The sequence below is a fragment of the Lissotriton helveticus genome, chromosome 1_1 (genome assembly GCF_964261635.1).
Source record: "Lissotriton helveticus chromosome 1_1, aLisHel1.1, whole genome shotgun sequence".
Classification (NCBI taxonomy): domain Eukaryota; kingdom Metazoa; phylum Chordata; class Amphibia; order Caudata; family Salamandridae; genus Lissotriton; species Lissotriton helveticus.
In genome coordinates, this window is record NC_136057.1 from 1,349,199,271 (window position 1) to 1,349,218,689 (window position 19,419).

Sequence of the window (19,419 nt, forward strand, 5' to 3'; positions counted from 1 at the left end):
TTCTTTTGGGCTCTACCAAAGAGTTTAGCAATTGGCTTATTGTTGGGCAACTGCAGAGAACTGAGGAATTAACATTATCCACACTTCCTCTATCAAATCCTCTTGCACTTGGGCAGCAGTTTTTGGGCCTATTTGCAATCAAACTTTCTGATTTTTTGTAAATTTTTTTTTTACTAACTGCCCCTTGTGGTGCATCAGCTGCCTTCCTTTATCCTCTCTCCCCCCATCCCCCCCCCCCTCCTCAGGGGCTCAACTAACATATGCACGACCTACAAATCAGTTCAATTAGTGCCAGGGGGGAAGAATAATAAATTGCACCTCAGTAGCAAGGCTTTCTGGTTTTAGACAAGGAATCTATCAACGGCATAGTGTTATTACATTACTCACCAGTGAGGCTGGCAGGGCACAGACTAGCAGAACCAAGATGGAGGGCCGTGCCTGGCCCGCCTCCTTTGGGCTCTGACAGGCACATACTGGCCTGCTCTTGGCTCAGTTGTGCATTCAGCCAGGGCTCTTGTGGCTTGTGCGCTGCCGCCCCTGCAACCCCTGCAACCCCACCCCCGGTGCAATCAAAATCAGTGGGGCAGGAAAACGTTGTGTTGCTTTGCTTTTATGACTGAGTAGTGGACAAGTTTTATACACATATAGAATATTAACATTGGGCAACGTTGGGGGTGCTGTTTCTGCCAGTGCTTAATGTTTTTACTTCCTTTTAGATCATTCTGGAGAACTATGCCTTCCCAGGAGTGTTGCTGATTGGTACAGACTCCCACACCCCAAATGGTGGTGGCTTGGGGGGAATTTGTATCGGCGTTGGAGGAGCGGATGCTGTTGATGTCATGGCAAATATTCCCTGGGAGCTGAAGTGTCCAAAGGTGAGTCTGGTGCTGTGTGGTAGCAAGACTCAAGTCAAAGCACGGGTGCGAGGGAGTCAGTCAGTGCAGTTATTGATGTCCTTGTAGAGGTTATCCGTGGGGCTAGGTTGATTTGTGTTGTGGGCGCTGAGCCACTCTGTTTTTGTGATTGTGCCCCAGCAACAGCTTGTAAGGCTGAACCGGGTAGGGGTGTTGACTTGAGGTGTGGAAGTGGATAATGGAGTGGTCGTTCCCCATGAGTGGTATGGAGTTGTTTTACGCGGTTGCTAATGATGACGATGGGCTCCAGTGTGTCGTGTTGGTTCTTATACGAGCTGGGTGAGTTGGAAGTTGCGCGAACTTTCGAGGAGTGTTCTCGAGCAAGCATCATTTGTCTTACAGGTGAAAGTTGAGGTCACTGTGGAGAATGTAAGCTCTGAAGTCGGTGGTGACTGGGCGACAAAGTTGGGGATGAGGTTGGTTAAGGTGACTCATGTTCTAGGCGGTCAGTAGGCAAGTGACCCATTCAGAGAAGGTTTTTGGAGATTTGCAGCTTGAAGTGCAGGTGATCCATGAATGGTGTCTTTTTCTGTAGATGTTGTGCATTTGATGGAATTCTTGTAGATGATAAGATAGCCCTCCTCTTGGTTTGTGAAGGTGGTCCTGTCGAGATATCTTGTAGTCTGCTTGGATTGCTGTGGCAATATTGGGAACCTATGAGGGTTTGAGCCAGTTCTTTGTGATGAAGGGGATATCTAGTGCGTCGCTGCTCAGCAGATGCTATATTTCGGTTACGTGTTTCCAGAGTGATTAAGTTTTGAGAAGCATTGATTTGAATGGGTGTTGACTTGCAGGTTTGCGGTTTGTGAGGGTGTTGGAGGCATTGGTAACTTGTGTTTTAGGTTTTAGGATTGAGGGCATTAGTATCTGTATGGGTGTGTGGGTGGCTGCTGGAGAACCGGCAGTGGGTACAGATGGAAGCTCCTACTGTTGTGTGAGGCACAGCAGCAGTTAGGAGAACGATGTCTGGGGTCTAATGAATGAAGGAGTGCAGTGGAGTATCCCTGGGCAGTGATCAGACCAGGATTCCTGGCGCTGGGTGAGATCCACGATCTCATGGGTGTAGATGGGCTTGCCATTGACACAATATAGGCGCGTCCGCTGCACATCCGTGTTCCAGCTGCCATAAATTGGGTCCTGAGAAGGAGTGCAGGGTGCCTTGATGTCATTTCATGTGCTGATGTTTAATGTGAAATCAAGTCCTCTTTCTTGGCTTCTTCTTTTAAAGACTGTTTTGGCAGGAACCCTGTAATGTTACTTCCTGTCCAAATGGATGATGGGAAATTCGATGTCACTTTTTGTGCTGCTGGGTGATGGGAAATGAAGTCCTCTTGCTTTCTTTGCTTCTGTTTACTCTCAGGTTCCCTGGCACTCGAGCTGGCCATGGGAGCTTCCACTCAAAGCAAGCATCAAGAAGTTTGAAGCCCACCTCCCTAGTCATATAATGGCTTTCTTATTGCAACGAGTACCACACATTAACATATTGCTAGTGTACACGACAAGAAATACCCATGCACCATCTTCATGTTAACTTCATGTTAACCTTTCACGGGGATGACCACTACACTTAATGTCCAAGGGCTTAACAACCCCTGGAAGACATGCTAGGTCTGGGCGTACCTGGTGAGCCATATTGGGTGGCTGGCCCTACTACAAGAGGCCAACCTTGTTATCCAGTATTTGGGTGTCTTTCATAGATTCACATGCCTGAATCATTCCCCGTCGTCGAGACCGGAGCCTCCGGTATATAAAAAAGTAATGTCCTATAGACATACATAGAGAAAAATAGGCCTAAGGATCCCACCTTAGTGGCCTATCCACGTCCTTTTGTAAAAAGGACCAAACTAGAGAAGGCCCAAGGGTCCCACCTTAGTGGCCTATCTATGTCCTTTTGTAAAAAGGACCAAAGTAAAGAAGCCAACCAATCAGCTACTACCTCCTTCTAGAACCTTCCTGTCAGGAGTCTAGGTCTCTCAGATTTTCTACCGCACGTTGTGCTAGGGAGTCTCCACCTGAGTTCTCCTCAGGATTTTCTTCAAAAAACGAATTTACCAAACTTAGTACATTATAGCTGATTCACAGAAAAAGGGTCTCTTCAGAGCCTGTTCCTCGTGTGGAAAGAAAAGGCTCCATGTAGAGGACAAGCACAAAACCTGCTTATATTGCCTCTACCCTCACCATCTACCCAAGGACTGTAAAATAGGTAGGACCTTCTCAAATAAGACCCTGAAAGACCGAGAAGGATGCCTGCTGCTCTGGCGGGACAGGCTGAAGAAGAGGACAGACGACCTGGTGTCAGAAGACGGTGTGAGTGTATCTGGTGCTTCACAATTTTCCTTGAAGAGGCCAAGGGTTACTTCCCCTAGCCCCTCAGACACCCCTCCTAAGAAGACTCTCAAGAAGTCCTCAGAGGGCAAAACCTCAGTGTCTGACAAGGATCTTCCTGTCCCCAGGAAGCTACCGCTGACCTTGACGACGACAGCGTCGATTAGCTCTTCAGCGCGAAAAACTGCTTCAACGTCGACGATGACAGTGTCGACGACGACAGCATCGTCGGCCTCCTCATCGACGACGAAGACGACGCCTTCATCGGCGGCGAGTATGCCAGTGTCGTCGACCATTCCATTTACACCATCGACGACGAAGATCTTGTCGACGACGAAGTCGACGACGAAGTCAAAGTCGTCGACGGGGACACCGTCGACGGGGGCACCGTCGACGACGGGGAAATTACCGTCGATGAAGGTAATGTCGACGAAGTCGTCGACGACCCCTGGAAAGGCATCGTCGTCATCGGCGCCACATATGGCACCGCCAACAGGGAAATGGAAAGAGTCTGTGTTACTATCTCAAGCCATGGATACCTTGCCGCCACAGACAGTCCATATAGGCATTAAAAGCTCGAGGAAACCAATTATGCCAGACCCGACGTCACCTAGTAGGGTGCAAAAGCTGCCTCCAACCTGCCTGCTTCAAGGTGAGGAGTCGGAGGAAGAGTTGTACACACAAGCCCATCAGACCTTGTGGTCAAGTGCCAAAGCACTGATGAGGAAATGGAGGAAGTGGAACATATGGAACATACAGTCCACACTCAAGTCCGTACACAGGTTACACCGATGGTGTGCCTACCAGCTGCCATAGTATCAGACCTGCAATTTTTAATACAGGACTATAAACAGCGGTTTCCGAAAAAACCCACTACGCCTACACCTACATCTGTACACGCACCCACTCCATTGACCCGCCACAAGCCGCCACCACTGGCGCTTAGTGGGGAACAAGAGCCAGTGCAAGCAATTCAATCGTCTGATAACGAAGAAGGAGACCAGGAAGAGGGCGAGGTCCGTGGAGACGAGTCTGACCCAGATGCAGATCAAGACTATATCGCTCCTTCTCCGCCCTCCCCGGAACCACAGTCCTCAGAATCACCACCCGCAGACATCAGTGGATTCCATAACCTTGTAGAGCGTGCAGCCAAACGATTCCATATGGCTATGGAATCTCAGGAAACCGAGTGCTTCCTGTACGACTTCAAGGAACCAGCTAAAAAGACAACCAAGTCAATTCCCATCATTGACTTTATATGGAAGCAAGGGAAATTACTGATGCAAACACCAGCTTCAATCCCAGTAGTAGTACCCAGACTCGACAAGAAATACAAGGCGACTTCATCGGCGCCAGCATGCCTCACAGGTCACCCAAAGGCAGATTCTGTGGTAACCAAGGCGGCACAGAAAAATTCACGTAACCCAGCATCGCCTCTGTCAACACCACCTGACAAGGAAGGCAGAAAACTGGATACTATTGGCAAGCGTTTCTCCACCACGTCAGCCATGACAGTGAAGGTGGCAAATTCCATCGCACTTCTGGGCCGCTACAATCTGCAACTTTGGGCAGATATTGCACCTTACCTATCTAACCTGCCAGAGGATGTAAAAGAGGAGGCTCATTCGCTTCTCTTGGAAGGCCAGACATCTGCCTCTGAGCTCATTGACTGCGCAATGGATGTCGCCATGACCGGTTTCAGGCAACTGGCAGGTGCTGCAGTACTCAGAAGACAAGGCTGGCTCAAAGCCACCTCTTTCCGCCAGGAGGTGCAAACGAAGATTCTTGATATGCCCTAGGACGGCCAGCATCTCTTTGGAGAAAAGATTGATGAGGCCTTAAATACTATCAAAAAAGACACGGACACTGCCAAAGCCCTTGGAGCACTGCAATTCCGGAACCAGTCCTTTCGTGGAAACAAAAATAGAGGACAATCTTCTTATAGAGGCACATACCAGAACAGGTCCTCCTATTCATACAACCAGAACAGAACGCAATACCAACCGCGACAACAGCAGCAAGGGCGTCAGACTTCCTACGGCAAGTCTAACTACAGGGGGAAGAACCAGAAAAAACCCGCTGGCAACCGCCAATGACTTGTGTCAATGGCCAGTCCATCCACCATTGCACTTCTTCGAAATTGAAGGGAAACTCGCACACTTCCTAGACAATTGGAGATTGATAACAACAGATCGGGGGTGCTCCAGCTAATTCAATTTGAACATTCTCTGGAATTTGTCACGATCCCCCCGACAACACCACCTCGCAAACGGTCCCACAGGCTCCTACGATTGCTTCTTCAGGAAATCTCTTCCATGCTGCAGAAGGGAGCGATAGAGTTCCACCAACCCACAAAATAAAAGGTTTCTACTCCCACTTCTTCTTGATCCACAAGAAAGGGAAAAAGTGGAGACCAATCCTCGACCTCGGGGCACTCAACGTGTTCCTAAGGAAACAATCGTTCCGTATGGTAAAACTCCAGGAGATACTGGGACTATTGGAGGAAGGGGACTACATGACGGCCTTAGACCTGCAGGACGCTTACTACCATATTCCTATCCTCAAAGGGCACAGGAAGTACCTCAGGTTTTCTGTAGCAGCATTACCAATTTTGTGTCCTCCCGTTTGGCCTCAAATCTGCTCCACGGATATTTACCAAATGCCTCTCCCCTGTGGCAGCCTTCCTTCGTCAACAAGGACACCAGGTCTTCCCATACCTGGACGACTGGCTGGTAAAGGCACCATCTGCGACCGGCGCAGCCAAATCCTCCAGCGCCTGTCTGGATATTTTCCAACGTCTAGGTTTGACCCTCAACCACGAGAAGTCTGCACTGGAGCCCACCAAGGTCATTACATTTCTTGGGGCGACTCTAGACACGGAACGTGTCAAGGCTTTCCCTTCTCAGGAAAGAAAAGTAAAACTCATCTCCCTGGCCACGTCAGTGGCATCAAGGAAGACTTTACTGGTCCGCACCTTCAAGTCCCTCCTCGGCATGATGTCCTCATGTGTCTTGCTCATACCCCACTGCCGCCTCAAGATGCGCCCACTCCAGGAGGAGTTGACGGACCAATGGACACAAAGTTCAGGATCATTCGAGGACCGCATAAGTCACTCGAAACATGGTCAACCACTTACTGTGGTGGAGATCGCTCAAACACCTGTCAAAGGGATTGCCGTTCCTGCTTCCCGCAGAGCCACATGTGATAACAACGGACGCGTCCCTAGAAGGCTGGGGAGCGGTCCTCCAAGAACTCCAGATCAATGGCAAGTGGACAGAACAGGAAACCCAGCTCCACATCAACCTATTGGAGTTAAGAGCGGTCTTCCTAGCTCTACAAGCCTTCCTACCACGCATTCAAAACTCCCCAGTGCTCGTCAGGACAGACAACACCACGACGATGCACTACCTGAACAAGCAGGGGGGGACGCGATCGCTCTCACTATCTCGAGAATCGCAAAGGGTCTGGAACTGGCTTGTGGAACATGGGATAACGCTGAAAGCAGAGTACGTCCCGGGCAAGGACAACGTCTTGGCGGACGCTCTGAGCAGACAGGGCTCTCCATCCCACGAATGGGAACTAGACATGGAAGTGCTGGAACACATCTTCGCGGAATGGGAAACTCCGCGAATAGACCTCTTTGCCACGAGAGAGAACGCCAAATGCCCAAGCTTCGCAAGCAGGCATCGCCACTCAGGAACCCTCCGAAATGCATTTTCCATCGCATGGCGCAACGTCTTTGCGTACGCCTTTCTGCCATTTCCACTGATACCCAGGGTTCTCAGGAAGATGAAGTCGGAGCCCTGCACTCTGATTCTGATCGCTCCATTCTGGCCGAGGCAGCACTGGTTCACGGACCTTCACCGCCTCTCTGCCCAGCTACCTATTCGCCTGCGTCAACATCCAGCTCTGCTCACAATGTCACAAGGACAGGTACATCACCCGAATCTGAGCTCTCTAAATTTGTCAGCTTGGCTCCTGAGTACCGGGAATTCAGCCACCTAAACATCCCGCAGGAGTGCAGAGAAGTCCTTGCAAAGGCTAGAGCGGACAGCACTAATAAAACTTACTCACTAAAATGGAAGCGGTTTTGCTCTTGGTGTGTGGCCGAAGGCCTGCACCCTTTCCACACCACTCCACAGCAGCTGCTACCATACTTACTACATCTGGCACAATCGAGCCTTGCACACGCATCAATTAAAGTGCATCTGGCGGCGATCTCAAGATTCACCAGGACTTCTAAGGGTCCATCCCTGTGGGCAAACAGACTTATAAAGCAGTTCCTTAAAGGTCTCTTCAGGTCCTTCCCACGACCAAGACTGATCCCTCCGTCGTGGCACCTCAATGTGGTCCTTCACCAACTAATGAAGCACCCCTTTGAACACATCCATAGGGCAGACATCAAATTTATCTCATGGAAAACGGCCCTCCTCCTGGCTTTGACTTCTGCTAGAAGGGTCAGCGAGTTGCAGGCTCTCTCAATTCAAGATCCTTTCATTCAGTTCAGGGAGGACATAGTCATCTTACGAACTAATCCTCGGTTTATTCCGAAAGTCCCTTCGGACTTTCACCTCAACGAACCAGTGGTACTCGGGTCATTCTTTCCAAATCCTACCACTGTAGCCGAAAAAACTCTACATTTGTTGGATCTGAAGAGATGTCTTAAATTCTACATTGACAAGACAAAACACTTCCGAAAATCATCTCAACACTTTATTGCCTTTAGTAGACCACGGAAAGGCATGCCCTTATCAAAACAAAGCATTTCAAGGTGGATTTCCTCGGCGATCACCTTTTGCCATGACAAGGCCGGACGACCTTTGGACTCTAGAGTCAAAGCTCATTCGACAAGAGCCATGTCCACGTCTGCGGCACTGTTTGCTGGAGTGCCGGTATTGGACATCTGCAGAGCGGCGACCTGGAAGTCCCTGCATACCTTCACCAGGCACTATTGCCTGGATACTGAGCTGATGAAGGATGCAGCAGTGGGCCAAGCAGTGCTTCGCCATCTATTCCAGTGAGGTGAGCCTTCCGACATCCCTCCATCCTTTAGTGGTATGCACATTCTTTTACTAATATTTACATGACAATGCATTTTGGTGGTTTGCGTGATATGTATTATCTACAGACTCATATATGATGTTCCATCAAAAATTTGCATAATATATTGCTTGCTACTCTGATTCAGGCATGTGAATCTATGAAAGACACCCAAATACTGGATAAGAAATGCGTTACTTACCTGTAACTGCAGTTATCCAGTATTGGTGTCTTTCATAGATTCAAATGCACCCGCCTCCCCTGGAAGGACTCACCTATCTCTCTAACAAGTTTACGCCTACCTAGCTTGGTGCGTACGAAAATCTGAGAGACCTAGGCTCCTGACAGGAAGGTTCTAGAAGGAGGTAGTAGCTGATTGGTTGGCTTCTTTACTTTGGTCCTTTTTACAAAAGGACATAGATAGGCCACTAAGGTGGGGCCCTTGAGCCTACTCTAGTTTGGTCCTTTTTACAAAAGGACGTGGATAGGCCACTAAGGTGGGATCCTTAGGCCTATTTTTCTCTATGTATGTCTATAGGACATTACTTTTTTATATACCGGAGGCTCCCGTCTCAACGACGGGGAATGATTCAGGCATGTGAATCTATGAAAGACACTAATACTGGATAACTGCAGTTACAGGTAAGTAACGCATTTCTACCCCACTCTGAGAAACGACTCCAGATGAAATTGGCTTCACATGTCTACTTCTCCTCTTTCTCGTCATATGCTAGGGGAGTGGCAATCCCAAGGTGTGTACCTCTTAGTGCAGGGTATTGTCTAGGGACAACACATTATGACCGTGAATGTGAGTGGGCCGAACACGGAAGACCCACATTTTTTTTTAAACTGTTCATATTTTGTTTTTAACCATCAGCCATAATCTCAATAGGTGAGTCGTATACACATCAAATATTACCTTGTTACAATTAATTGTTACTGTCATGCTCACAGAGAATATATTTTGGGATTTCGTCCTCCAGTGTTCCTTCCCGCCCGATACATTAGTTGTGGTCCACTTGGGTTGCTTCCCCTTAGGTAGTGAAATTGCCCATCTATAACTCATGGTTCCTGTGTGTTGAGATGCATAACATCAAGTCCACTGCCCTCCACCTCCAAACCATAATAACTTAATAATGGCTGCCAATTTGTCTTAAATGTTTTGGGACACCCTCTAGCCTTGTAGGTTGTTTTCTCTGCCCCCATATAGAAGTCCATATTGGCCTGCCATTCTGCAAGAGTGGGTGGGTCTGTCCTTCCTTCCCATTTGGGATCAAAATGTATCTGCATTTCTAATATCCTGTATTATTTGTGACCAATATATTTGTACTTGCGGGCCTTCCCATAGTGTGTGGATATAGGTTCCTTGGTTGGTTTTGCAGCACAGACAATTAGGTGTCTCCGCCCTACCCATTGCGTGGTGTGTAGCTCGGGCATAATACACCCTGTGAAGGACTTTGAATTGTAGTAGACGTAGGTTAAATGCGACCTCTCTCAAGTGCATCAATACTTGCTCCCACTCTATTTCTTCTAAGGGGCCGGTGGTTTCCTCCATTTACTTCTAAGAGATACCAGTCTGTCATGAATGTTATTTCTCAGGGCTTTGTAAGTCCAAGAGACTGCTTTGGTTGGTATCTCTGCCTGCAACAATCCCTCTTATGACTGTGCATGTTCAGCAGTATCTGTGACATCAGGCTTTTGTGCTCTCCAGGCATGTTGTAGTTGTAGGTAATTGTATCGTTGTGCTTTGAGGTCTGTGAAAGACTTTGTCCCCCCCAAACCCCCTGATTATGTCGCCTAGTGTTGTAATCCCGACTGTGTCCCATCCCCTGAATCCCTGCAATTTCCCCAGTTCAGACAGCCACCTGCCCTCCCACAATGGTGTATTTTTTGTTCATCTTTTCCACCCCATTTCATCTGTCTTTCTGCCCCTTTCCACGCCTCAATTATCCACTGCGTAGCCGACTAAAGATCTTGCGTCCATTCGCCTCATAGAGATAATGCAGGAAGGTATGTTTCTGGAACTGAATCCTCTATAGTGCGTATGTGGGGTGGTCACCTGGTGCGTGGAACCATTCATTTATTGTCCCCAGATGAGCTGCCCGATAGGCTTGAATGTCCGGCTGGGCGATTCCTCCGTTATATTGCTTCCACTGTAGTGTTTGTAGCGCCACTCTGGAATTTCGGAAGCTCATCATTGATTGTCTTAAAATGGTGTCGGGAATTGTGCGATATGTCTTTTGGAGTGTGTAGAAACTTGGAGCGTTGTCATTTTATACATTGCCTGCCTTCCTAGCAATGTCCAGGGGAGTCGGTGCCATCTGGTCACATCATCATCAGAAAAGTAATTCTGTTGAAATACTTTTAATATTGTGGGTGAGGCAATCTGTTTCTTTAGTTGAAATATACATTCCCTAATATTTAAAGCCTTTATTGGTAATCTGAAGTTGCTCGGGTAATACTGGTGCATCCATGGTGCCCCCTATGGGGTAGAGCCTCGACTTTCCCCACTTAACGTTATACCCTGCATGTTTACAATAGTCCTTCACTAGTTGCAAAATCATAGGAAGTGTGTTGTTAGGGTTGGTGACATATAGAGTAAAATATCGATCGCATATAACGAAATTCGTTCTGCTGTAAGGCTACCATCACTGTCCTGGAAGCCACCAAGCCCTGGTGGGCTCTTATCTGGGAAGCCAGTGGTTCCAAAACTAGCACAAAGAGTCAAAGGGACAGGGAGCAGCCGTGTCTGGTCCCTCTCTGGGTAGGGAAGTGGGCCGATTAAATTCCCTTAACCCTGACACTGGCTCTGGGGCCTGTGTATAGTAGCTCCACCCAGGTCATAAACTCGAGCCCAAATCCGAATTTCACCAGGGTTTGCCTCATGAAGGGCCAGTAGACAGTATCGAAGGACTTCTGGATGACACACATTTCTATCAAACCATCTGGGTGGCAGTGGTTATCACGTCCCCAAGGTCCTTACCTTCGGGTGGGGACTTCAATACTTTTTTGGATTTAAATAAAGAAAGCAACATACTGAAAGGAGACCCTACCTGGCCATGTCCCGTACCCTCCGCTCAATGACAGACCACACAATCTTGGACATATAGCTCATGCAATACCCTTGGCTAACAGAGGGAAGATTCGTATTGCCCCAGTATTGGAACTTTCATAGATTCCCATGCTTTGTATTATTCCCCGTCGTCAGCCTGGGAGCCTCAGTAAATAGAAAATACCATAGCAGTATGTAAAAAAGAGAAAGAAAGGCCTAGACCTCATCTCATTTTGTAGCCTATCTACCTCTTTTGGTAAAAGAGACCACATTTTGCAACAACCAATCAGATTAGCCTCACCTCATAGAACCCTCCTGAGAGAGACTCAGATTTTCGCAGCCGTTGTGTAACAGTAACAACTTTTGCTGAAGGCTGAGCTTTCCCAGGGGAGGAGGGTGGGATATTGCTGCTTACAAATTCAATAACTGAATGCACTTCACACTTCACTCTGGTTTGGAGTGAAGAACCGGATAACTATTTAGGAATTTGGATACACAGAGACACTGCTGTGATGCTAATGGAAAACTATGGCAGAGCTATCTCCTCCCTAGTGACAAGCATTGCCATAGCCAATAGGTCTCGCCTTTGGAACCGTATGAGGGGTTAATCATGTTGCACATTATCCTGGGCGCTCTGTAGAAATAGAAAGAAGAAATGTCTTTAAGCAGAACATAAATTGGTCACCTATGCTGGGGGAAGAAGTTCGTTTTCAGAGATTTTATTCACCTGTCCTTGTTTTCTTACAAAAAGATTCATTGTATTATGTTCTGCTTGATGCTTTCATGTTAAAAATGTGCTTTGGTTAAAAGGTAGAAACAATTAAGAGGTTGGTGTGTTTGCACATATTTTATTCAAAGACTGGCTAAAAATGCATTTTCTACTTTTGGTGGTGTTACCGTGATTACTACTGCCCCAGCTGTAAACAGCAACACGGAGGAGGGGGAAGGAATGTTGGTGGGAATTAAAGGTGGATGGGGTGGGCTGGGAAAGCAAGCGGAAACAGCTGGGATGAGGCCAGGGGAAACCAACATAAACACCAGAGCAGCAATGGCGGGGGTGAATTAGGGATTGCAGAGACATGTTAAAGGAAAATAACATGCCTCGTGAAAGAAGCATAATTTTAAATGGTTTTGGCCTCTGCAAAACATAAACCACTGGTGTAGGTATTTACCAAATGTACTGGAAAGCCTTATTAACAGTTTCCTATGGGATGTAAATGGTCACGGAGCCCACAGTAGTGAAACAGTAGTAGGAGAGGGATAGGGCATATTTGTGAAACTGCATCAGCCTAGGCTGAGACACACGTGGGGCTGCTAAAGCCTGCCGTGGGGACATATACTCCCAAAATTACATCAAGACGACAAACGGCCGGAGACAGGTGCAGTGGCTCTTAGCACGTGAAATATTAGTGCTACAGACCGTACAATTAGATTGACATATGAAGTTTTTTTTAAGCACCACTAGCGAATCTGTGGTATAACGCAAAAGGTTTCATGTGAGCAGGACTTAATTACAGGTGCAATAACTCAAAACTGTTGATTATTAAAACGTTCATTTCTTTTGATGTCAGCATAGCATACTTTTTCCAAATGAGCACTAGGAAAGGTCTGCTAGTTGCCAGCTAATAGTGAAGCATTGAAATTAAATGTTTTTTGCTGAAATTGCACAAAACCTTCAATGCCACCCCTCTGGAAACATTATAAGAATGTAAGGTAATATAAAGGCGACCCACAAAGCGCAGTATGTTTGAAATAGGTGTTTATTCCACAAGAGGAACGCCGATGAAGCGACACGTCCTGCCAGTACGGCTCAGTAACTACTGTCTGGAATCCCCACTGATGGTTCGTGCAGTCTGTGCGCCCACTTAAATAACCACACTGCACGTATACCCAGGCGTGCACAGAATGCAATGAAACCATGCGCAATAAGTGAACAATGCTCTTTATCACAAAGGCGCTGCTTCCCACTAACACTCCCTTTGTTTGCACTGTACTGTACAGTACCCAATAAAGTGGAGGTGTCGTGCAGGCACGAACGGCTAAGGGTTAACTGGCTTAAAGAGAAGAGCAGACATGCTCCCTCAGGAGATCGGTTGTAATTGTCCAGGTTTATTGGAAGCTTCTTGTGTATTGTTTATGGAGACACTTGCTGGCTGGTACAACACCAGGGTTCATACTTATTTCTATCCAGCTGTAATTTAGGAGTTTTCCTGTTCATTTATTAAATGATGGTTCCAGAAAGCATTTGACCTGATGTATGCACTTCCCAATTCATAGCTGTTACTACATGTTCGCAAATGCACAAAACCGTATCTCAAAGGGGACCATAGGAGTTTTATTTTCAGTCACGTGAAACATCATTTCACACAACAGCTCTTGATTGTCAATAATTCATGTATGGAAGATGACCGCTGATACTCTATTTCAACTATTATCGAGGTATTGATATAATTCAACTATTCGCAAATCATTCAATGTCTTCAATCAGAAAATAAAACGTGACTTACACAAGTGCACCTTGCAGGTCACGACCACAAAATAAATAAAAGCTGCCTGCATTAACCAACAATCACTTGGAGGCAGATACAAAGATGCCTTTTTATAACCAGCGGATAACTATGTAAGCACAAGGCTTCATTGCAACTTTTTGCACAACGAGGAAACAATGAAGCACCCTGTACAATCAGTTGCACTATTTACTATTGGCAACCACTCCTCTATGTAGAATAATTTCACCTGGTTACAATTATTCGCATGTGTTACCCTGTAATGGCTTTGCGAAAACTCTAGGATGGCCTGCGTAGACCCTGACCCTGGCGGGTACTATGTGTGGGAGCTCTTGTTAGCGCACATATTGCAATTATGAAGTGTGTGACAGGCACTGCACCCCTGCATTTTTACAGCTAAAGTTTAGCATGTCAGTACCATCATATTGTGCTGCCGGAAAACCTCTGGTAAATAATGAGACTTGTGGTTTGAGTGCGTATTTACTGAGGATTTTGGTGGGGTCGCACACAATATCTGGTGTGATAAATGTAACACACCGTTCGAGGCATTTGAGCTTCAGATTACACACTGTGCATAGATCGCCGCCTAGTGTTGGGCCGGATGTTTGCAGTTTGTTTTTGTCGTGAAAAGTTCTTTGAAAGTCACGAGATAGGTGACTCCACCTTTGGACCACATTGCGCATGGGCATCGGCTCCATCCTCAGATTGTTTTTTTCCGCCATCGGGCTCGGATGTGTTTCCTGCGCTCCAGTTTGGAACCGAATTTCCTTCGGAGCCGAATCCTCACCCAGTTCGACGGTTTTGTTTCGATCGTGCACCCCATCAACGCAATTCTTCACCACTCCGAAGTCTTAGATTCCGGTCGTCGACGAAGGCCTTCGGGTCTACCTGGGCCTTACTCTCTGGCTTATGGAAAGGACGCCATTCAAGAAGTGTCCTCGATGTGGGTCGATGTTTCCCCACACAAATCTACATGAGGTGTGCAACCTTTACCTCTCACCGGAGCACGAGGCCAAAGACTGTTCCGCTTGTGCCTCTTTCCGCTCCAAAAAGACAATTTGGGACTGACTAGCTCGAAGAACTATGGCTCGCTCGTCAGCTTTGATCCCCGACAACATCTTTGAAGAGGGCGTCGACGTGCCAGAACACCAGCGGGCTGAAGAAAGTGCCAGCTCCTCCGATGCCGAAGACTCAGACGCCGAGGACATAACTCCAGCTCAACGAGTCGTAAGTAAGACCGTCGACCCCCAACCCTTCCTCGACACCCGTAAAAAAAGCTTCGTCACACCCTCACCTTCGGGCCCGGGTGCACACCGAGAGACTGCTTCCCACGCCCAGCCTTTGGGCCCGGCAAAGAAGCCTACTACGCCTTCAGGTGGCTCGGGCTCGAATCAGGCTATTCCCGGTGCCGGTCCCATACAGACACCGAAGAAGCCATCTTCCTCAACCACGCCGACCGCTACTCAGACACCTTAAGCAATCGGCACCGAAGACTGGCACCGGCTCACCGATGCCAAAACCGCACTCTGAGCAGACTAAAAAACCAACTGAAGGTCCTGACTACCACGCTTCGGAGCCGAAAAAACACGTTCCAGTAAAAGACATTTCGAAAGGTCATATTTCTAAGCCAAAAGACCCTAGACCAGCTACCGAGTCGGTGCCGAAAAAACCTCCGGAACCGAAAACTTCGACGCCTAAGGATCCGCCATACACAGAAGAGCTTTTTACACCAGATCCTACTCAAAAGACTCTTGTAAAGGATCCTAAGACTGGCCAACTAGCTCTTAGCTCCAAGAAGAGACCACTAGAGGCGCCTGCACCTCCTCCTCCTCCTCCAAAGAGAGACATTGCGACCTCTCCATTAAGGGTCCCTTTTCCACCACCGCCCCATAATATTCCTCCTCCTACACCTCCTCCACCACATCATTCGCCTACACCATCCACTAATCCAGATGATGTAGATACTGACTCTGATGACACAGGCGGGGGTGCACATGACCCAGTAGGGACCAATAGTCCCCCTCAGTCACCTAATCCATGGGATGATTATAACACCCCTGATGTGCCTTACGTCCCCCAAGACGATGTATACCCTTCCAGGCCTTCCCCACCAGAGGACACTATAGCTTTTAACCTACTAGTCCAGAGGGCTGCCCAGTACCATGGGGTTGACTTGCACACCAATACTGTGGAGGAAGATTCCCTACTGGACACTTTTGATAATCCACAAAGGTCCACTGCCATTTGCCAATGCTTAAAGGGGTCATTAAGCACACAACAGAGGTATTTAAAGATTCTGTCAGGGCTCTGGTCCTTAACCCTCGCATTGAGAAAAAATACAAAGCTGCCCCTACAGATCCAGTTTACATTAGAGGTCCAGCACCACTAGATTCTTTAGTAGTATCTAATGCACGTGAACGTGCTAATTCACAAACATCAGATAAGGAATCTAAACTCCTTGACGCCTCTGGTAAGCGCACAGGGTCACAGGCAGCTAACATGGTGCATTGCCAATACTCAAGCGCTATTGGCGAGATATGACCGGGCACAGTATGATTAACTAGAATCCATAATGCAGCATCTACCAGATAAATATAAAAACCGGGCCAATGAACTCGTACAAAAAGGTAAAAATATCACCAACACTTCCATTCGTTGTGCCCTAGATGCCGCAGTTACTGCCTCAAGGGCAATTAATATTAGTGTCCTTCTCCGTAGGCAAGCCTGGCTACGTATTTAATTTGATGAGAAACACCTATTTGGCCCTAATGTCGATGTATCTTTAGAATAAATGAAAAAAGACACCGACACAGCCAAATCTATGGGAGCCTTGCAATTGCAAGCTCCCAGACGTTCTTTTCGTTGCTCATCATAGAGGCAACACAAGAGGCTACGCCTCCGATAGTCCCTCCGCTTCATATAAAACCCCTAGTCAATCCACATTCACTAAGGGCTACCAAAGAGGGGGTTACAGGGGTAACAACAACAAGGGCAAAAACAACAACTCCTGCTCTGCCTGCACCCCTCCCGAATGACTTTCCTTCACTTCCCCCCACCATTCCAGTCCTGTGGAGGGAAGACTACAACAACTCCTGCCTGCCTGGACCAACATCACAGCAGACAGGTGGGTGCGACAAATTATTCAATCAGGTTACGGTCTAGTACTAACATCTACCCCCCATACATACCACCCAAACAGCGTCCAATGTCACAAGAGCATCTATCACTGCTAAAGCAAGAAGTAATATCCCTACTTCAAAAAAGTGCAATAGAACCAGTTCTTCTGCATCAACAAAACAAGGGAGTTTACTCCCTATACTTTCTTATCCAAAAGAAGGACGGCTCTCTAAGGCCTATTCTAGACCTCAGACCGCTAAACATATACATACAGTCAGACCATTTTCACATGGTCACCCTTCAACAAGTCCTTCCTCTCCTGTTACAAAATGACTTCCTTGCTACTCTAGATCTCAAAGACGCATACTTCCACATTCCCATTCACAAAGCTCACAGGTAATATCTCAGATTTGTGATAGACGGGCAGCACTATCAATTCAAAGTACTCCCATTCGGAGTCACAACAGCACCAAGGGTATTCACCAAGTGCCTAGCTGTAGTGGCGGCACATTTACGAAGACAGCACATCCACGTCTTCCCGTACCTAGACGCCTGGCTCATAAAAGCCAGCTCATACAATCAGTGTGTGGAACACACCCATGCCATGATCAAACTGCTACGCAACTTGGGGTTCACAATAAACCACACCAAGTCTCATCTGCAACCATCCAAAGTACAACAGTACCTTGGTGTCACAATAAACACCTCAACAGCGCCAGCTTATCCCACTCCAGTAAGGATAGCCAGCATGCAAGCTCTTCTCACAGAATTTCAGCCACAACACTCCCTTCCAGCACGAGTGTTAATGCAACTCGTAGGGATGATGGCCTCTTGCATTTTCATAGTGCCCCATGCAGGACTTCAAATGCATCCTCTCAAGAGTGCTTATCACGTCAATGGAACTAGGCTCAAGGTCAATTAACAGACCTAGTGTTGGTAGACGGTCGGACTCATCGCTATCTGCAGTTGTGAAACACCAAAAACCTTTCAAAAGGGCGACCGTTCCTAGAGCCAGTTTCTCAGATAGTCTTGACAGCGGACGCATTGCTCTCCGGCTGGGGAGCCCACCTACTGCAACACACCATGCAAGGCAGGTGGACACCACAACAAATGTTACTCCATATCAATCACCTGGAGCTATTAGCTATATTCCTAGCACTGAAAGCTTTCCAAAAGCAAGTATCAAACAAAGCTGTGTTAGTCCGCACGGACAACATGACTGCCATGTATTACATACAGAAACAGGGCGGAGCACACTCCCTGCAACTCTCTCAACTAGCACAGGGCATATGGCGGAGGACTATACCTCAAAACATATTCCTTCTAGCCCAGCATATGCCAGGAGTACAAAGTACCATAGCACATCTGTTAAGTCGTCGGACGCAACAGACCCACGAGTGGGAACTTCATATGCAAGTTCTTCAACCATTCTTTCAGATTTGGGGACAACCTCCGATAGACCTCTTTGCCACCCACGAAAACGCCAAAAGCCCAAGCTGTGCCGCCAGATATCCACACCCACTGTCCAAAGGCAATGCGTGATATGGATGAACTGGTCAAACAGATTTGCGTACGCTTTTCCACCTCTACCACTCATGCCACTAGTAGTACGCAAATTACAGCAGCATTCTCTGACCCTCATCTAGTTGCTCCAACATGGGCCAGACAACCGTGGTACACCACACTGCTACAACTGTCTGTATTACCACACCAAAAATTATACCTGTCTCTACACCTTTTAACACAGAACCATGGAGAGATCAGGCACTCGGACCCAGCTCAGCTCAACCTAGAGATTTGGCTCCTGAGGTCTTAGAATTTGGATATCTTAAACTTCCTCCAGACTGCATGAATGTCATAAAAGAAGCTAGATGTCCAACCACTACAGCATGTTATGCAGCTAAGTGGAAACGCTTTGTAATATATTGTCATAACAGCAATATTAATCCCCTAGACTTGTCTATTCAACACATCATAGGATACTTACTGCACCTCCAAAGATGTAACTTAGCCTACACGTCTATTAGACTGCATCTTGCTGAAATAGCAGCATATCTGCAAAACAGACAATATCTATCTCTGTTCAAAGTGCCTGCTATTAAAGCCTTTATGGAAGGCCTTAACAGAAGAATTCCTCCAAGAGTACCACCTTCACCTGTGTGGAATTTAAACATTATCACACGGCTAATGGGACCTCCCTTCGAACCCTTACATAAATGCGAACTACAATTTTTAACATGAAAGGTTGCGTTCCTAGTAGCTATTACTTCTCCAGTATTAGGGGTGCCTTTCATAGATTCACATGCTTGAATAATTCCCCGCCGGCTAAGTGGGAGTCCCACAGTACATAAAATAGTAGTAAGAAGCATATATACATTAAGTACATATATATATATATATATATATATCCAGATAAATCTAAAGGAAATAAAACCTTAAAGTACCATAGAACAACATTGGCCCA

At 47.1% G+C, this 19,419-nt stretch overlaps 1 protein-coding gene across 1 annotated transcript in view; it reads left to right on the forward strand.

Annotated features, from left to right (window-relative positions):
• ACO2 (aconitase 2) overlaps window positions 1-19,419 on the forward strand; it is a 352,074-nt gene that overhangs the window by 94,292 nt on the left and 238,363 nt on the right. Inside the window, exon 5 of the mRNA XM_078683141.1 lies at window positions 717-875. Within this exon, the coding sequence (XP_078539267.1) occupies window positions 717-875 (159 nt within the window). The remainder of the gene's footprint in view (window positions 1-716; window positions 876-19,419) is intronic.